This window comes from Triticum urartu, chromosome 1 (genome assembly GCF_003073215.2).
Source record: "Triticum urartu cultivar G1812 chromosome 1, Tu2.1, whole genome shotgun sequence".
In the NCBI taxonomy this organism is placed as follows: Eukaryota; Viridiplantae; Streptophyta; class Magnoliopsida; order Poales; family Poaceae; genus Triticum; species Triticum urartu.
The window spans coordinates 449,259,075-449,263,314 of NC_053022.1; the positions used below are offsets into that span (position 1 = coordinate 449,259,075).

General features: G+C 44.2%; 1 protein-coding gene across 1 annotated transcript; it reads left to right on the forward strand.

The window, feature by feature from the left end:
* Window positions 1-1,180: 1,180 nt before the first annotated feature.
* On the forward strand, window positions 1,181-1,894 carry LOC125535324 (anther-specific protein RTS-like). The gene has a single exon (XM_048698381.1). It carries the CDS (start codon window positions 1,195-1,197, stop codon window positions 1,627-1,629), a length of 435 nt encoding a protein of 144 aa, XP_048554338.1. The 5' UTR covers window positions 1,181-1,194; the 3' UTR covers window positions 1,630-1,894.
* Window positions 1,895-4,240: the final 2,346 nt, after the last annotated feature.

The window sequence follows — 4,240 nt, forward strand, 5'->3', positions numbered from 1 at the left end:
AAAAAAAAGTATCATTGATACCTAGAACAATTCATTTCTGCGACAAGAGGCCAGCGGAATTATACTGCTTTTACAGATGCAAACTTCACAGTAAGCGAACTCCAGCGAACAAGGAATTAATTTCAACGGCGGTAATAACCAGGTGCTGGCCCTAATTGATAACAGGCATCGCTCTTCCTTTTCTTAGGCGAACGCCGAACCCACGAGGGCCATGATCTTGCTATATGGACGCCGTCCTTCCTGCCAGGCTGCCACTGACCACGTCGCCAAACTTCCCGCCATGCTCAATGGACAGGAAGGTCGACCTTGCCTCGATGTTGTATATATGTTTCGGCCACATCTTGTAAGATTTCCAATAAAATGGCGTGGCATAATCAACAGCAAAATAAACGTCATTCACTTATTGTCCGACAAACATTACTTGCTAACTATAGTATATTTTTTTGCGGGTAAACTCTTGTATTACTCAAATCACATTGTTCGTACAATCAGCTTTGGCAAGCTCTAAAGAATCTATCGGGCCAGAACCAATCACAGTCATCGTTGTGCCCTCTAGTCTAGCAAATTTAGCTAAGCTATATCTCCAACCTTATTTTGATTGTGATTTACATGAGTAACACAGGAATCACGAAAAGACGTAAGGCGCCTAATCTCTCTAACTATAGAAGATTATATCGATCTATCAAGATCCGAAGTTTGAATCAGCTTGACGGCGACGACAGAGTCCATTTCAACTATAATTGGCAAGTCACTCCTCTGAATAGCAAAAGACAGTCGTCCTTCCATGCAAGCACAAATTTCAGCTTTAAGTGTTTCCCAGCAAGAGAAGAGTTGTCTACACGCTGAGTAAATAATGTGACCTCTATCATCTCGCGGCAACCGTACCAGGCTACCAGCACCAGCCGTGCCATCCTCTGCAGATGACCCATCGGTATTCAGTTTCACCATCCTGGCGTATACACATTCCTTCGTTCACACATATTCCATGCATGCATCCATACGCTAGTCACCCGCATCGCGTGTGTGCGCGTGCGTGCGCGGAAAAGCAACAGCAGAACACACCAAAAATGCATGCAAGTCGACGGCAATACGCCACGCCAAACCCACCCCTATATAAACCATCGTCTCAGCAGTGAACAGCTCACCACACAAACCGATCGACCGATCACCACACGTCCACACCACAGCAGCAGCATGGCTACCACCAGTCATGCCCTCCTCATCGCCCTCGTCGTCCTCGCCGGCCTCGCCGACCTGCAGGCCGCCGCGGGGCCCGTTCACGCCGCGGAGCACTCCGCGGCGGCGACAATGGCGACGGCGTACCCAATGGCGGATGAGGCGGATCCGGACCTGAACGGGATGATGCAGTGCATGTTCGGGTGCTTCACGTCGGTGATGAGCTGCGCGTTCGGGTGCATGGGCAAGGGCCCCGACCTGCCGCTCTGCGTCATCAGCTGCAACCAGAAGAGCATCGTCTGCATGATCCGCTGCGGCCTCACGCCCTCGCCGCCGAGCCCCAAGCCGCCAACGCCACCCGGGCCCAAGCCGTCCGCGCCCAAGCCGGCGCCCCCCAAGCCTGCACCCGGCCCGCCGCCATACGCCCGTCAAAACACCGAGACCTCCCCTTAGACGTAGGCCGACAATTGCCATGCATGCATGATGCCAGTAATATGGTTTACGAATTAACTAAAAAAGAAGCCGCGTATATCATGGAGGTATACCCAGATATATAAATAGTGCTCGATCCATAATTTATAGCTGGATTTCAACACTTATATATCTAGATTTACGCCCCTCAAAAAAATTATATATCTAGATCTATGTTATTACAGTAGACACAATGTCATATATGACCCACGGTGATTGTACTTATACTATTCATGCAATATATATGTATATATACATTCGTGTAAGCGTGCAAATATGTAATGATAGCTCTATTAAATTATGTTCTCAAAGTCAAAGTTGTTAAAGAACACTCTGTGTCAGCATCAAGTAGATTATGTGGTAAAACCATGTAATTATTTTTCACAAATGATAAATTAAGCTAGATTTTATAAGTGTTTCCCGTGTTACATTATATTTTACACATGAAATCCTCAATTGAATCTGGCTCGACCTATCAATTTGTGCATCTTATCTCATTTGCCAAAATAAACTAATCCAAAACATCTCACATGCAACGCGTAGGTGAACCTTCTGAAGATTGTAAACCACATGTCCTCAATGTATGAACTATGAAACTTAAGGAGATGGAGCAAATGAAATACTCCCTCTGTTCACTTTTATAAGACCTTGAAGACATTTCAGATAATATGCAAAATAGTCCATTTTGAGTTGTCTGAAACGACTTACAACAGTGAACGGAGGGAGTATAACTTTTTAAAATAAAAATAAATGATAATGTAACTCAACTATCAGTTTAGAGCCTCGTGGATGGGCTCCTAGCCCAGTGGCCAGCGAGCAACTCTATCTCCTGGCTGACACGGGTTCGAGGGTTGTTGTCTCACATTCTCCTCTTAATTTAAAAATCGTAGGGGCTGCTCCCCCTACTGGTGTAATTTTTTTTAAGTTTAGAGCCTCGTGACCAGTAAGAATTGAATCCATTTCTTAGGTTCACAAGATAACAAGAACACTTATTACATTGATTTTCTTCTTTATACAATTACAAAGCTGCAACCGGTTTTGTAAAATTTGCATTTTTTTTAGTTCAATGACATCACATCATATAACACAATTAACTATCTACTCAATTCTATGGACCTTGGAACTTCTCAGATAAAGGTAAACAAGAAAAAAACAACTTCACAAGATCATCAAAGCAAGGCCTTCCAAGGAAGCTTTTGTGTTATCAAGGCTTCAAGTCTCCAACTGGCTCAACTACCCAATTGAGATGCTCCTCACTGGGTTTGTGTATACGGTGTTCGGGCAAGGGAACTAGGTGCAAGTCCATTTAGAATCTGATGGAATGCTTCTCCAGGTTGCACAACAACATGGCCTTCTTCGTTGACTAGATAGGAAGTGTGGCTTGTCACACCCCACATGTTCTAGCATATGATAATCCAAAAGTGGTCTAAAACATCTCGGTAGTCTTGATCACGGGCCACTACCATTTCCAAACGTCGCTCCCATCTCTCCTAAGTGGGGAGCTTAATTTGGACAGCCATCTAGAAATGCAAGAACTGGATAATGGCACGCGACGACAAGTGACTGCGAAGATCCCTTAACCATCCCAGCCTTGCGCCACCGCCCTCAATCCAGCTGCCCTTGGCTTGACCATCTCGAGCGCACATGCACAATATACTTAACGACCATGCCCCCAATTCAGGGGTATTGCTAGAAAAGCATAGACTCCACCATTTAATGTGATCTTAGATGAGGCCTCAAACAAGGCCAATGCCTAGTCAAACACCGCTTGATTTTATCTCGCCCACGAAAGGTCTGGGTTCATTCTAGAAGCTCACAACCACTTGGTATGCAAGGTATCGTTAAGAGCTTTGAGGTTCTAAAACCTGATACTCCCACAATCGACCGGTGCACATACCACCTCCCAAGCGGCTAGGCACTTCCCGCCTCTAGCATAATCCAAGCCTGCCCAAAGGAATCCACTAGCATAATCCATGTAAAGCATGTCGTGAATCCCCATGGAAGAAATGCACACATTGAGCAGAATGATCCTAGCTCCCTTGGCAATCATCCCCTACTTCTATCCTGATATTTTTCATGAAATTTTTTAGAATGTTGTTTTGACACCTTTTGTTTTGATAGCTAGGTCCGAGTACTAGAAAGCTCGGTTTGTAAAAGTTGGTGTGGAAAATGTCGAAAGTTGGGTTTACAATATCTAAAATTCATGTTCAAAATCATAATGTCTCGCTATGTTTGTGCTTGAAAGGTTGTGGACAAACTTTTTAAAGGCAAACCTATTTATTTTGAAAACAATGCAGAGAAATGGAAAGAAAAGGGAATCACAATACTGTCGATAGTGATTCAATCAAACCGGCTCATGGTTTGCACCATACGGAGGAGTGCCAACAATATGTAAACTTGCTTCCACATATGGTTTGACCTATAGAGATTCCTATGTTATTCAAATTATAGCAAAACTATCCAGATTCATGAGTTTGATTACAAACCAAAGTAGAAGCCGATGATCAATAACAATATGCAAGCCCCGTCACTACGGTTGAACATGCGGAAAAGGCACAATACATTTTAAATTCTAGGATTATAGAAATAGCCC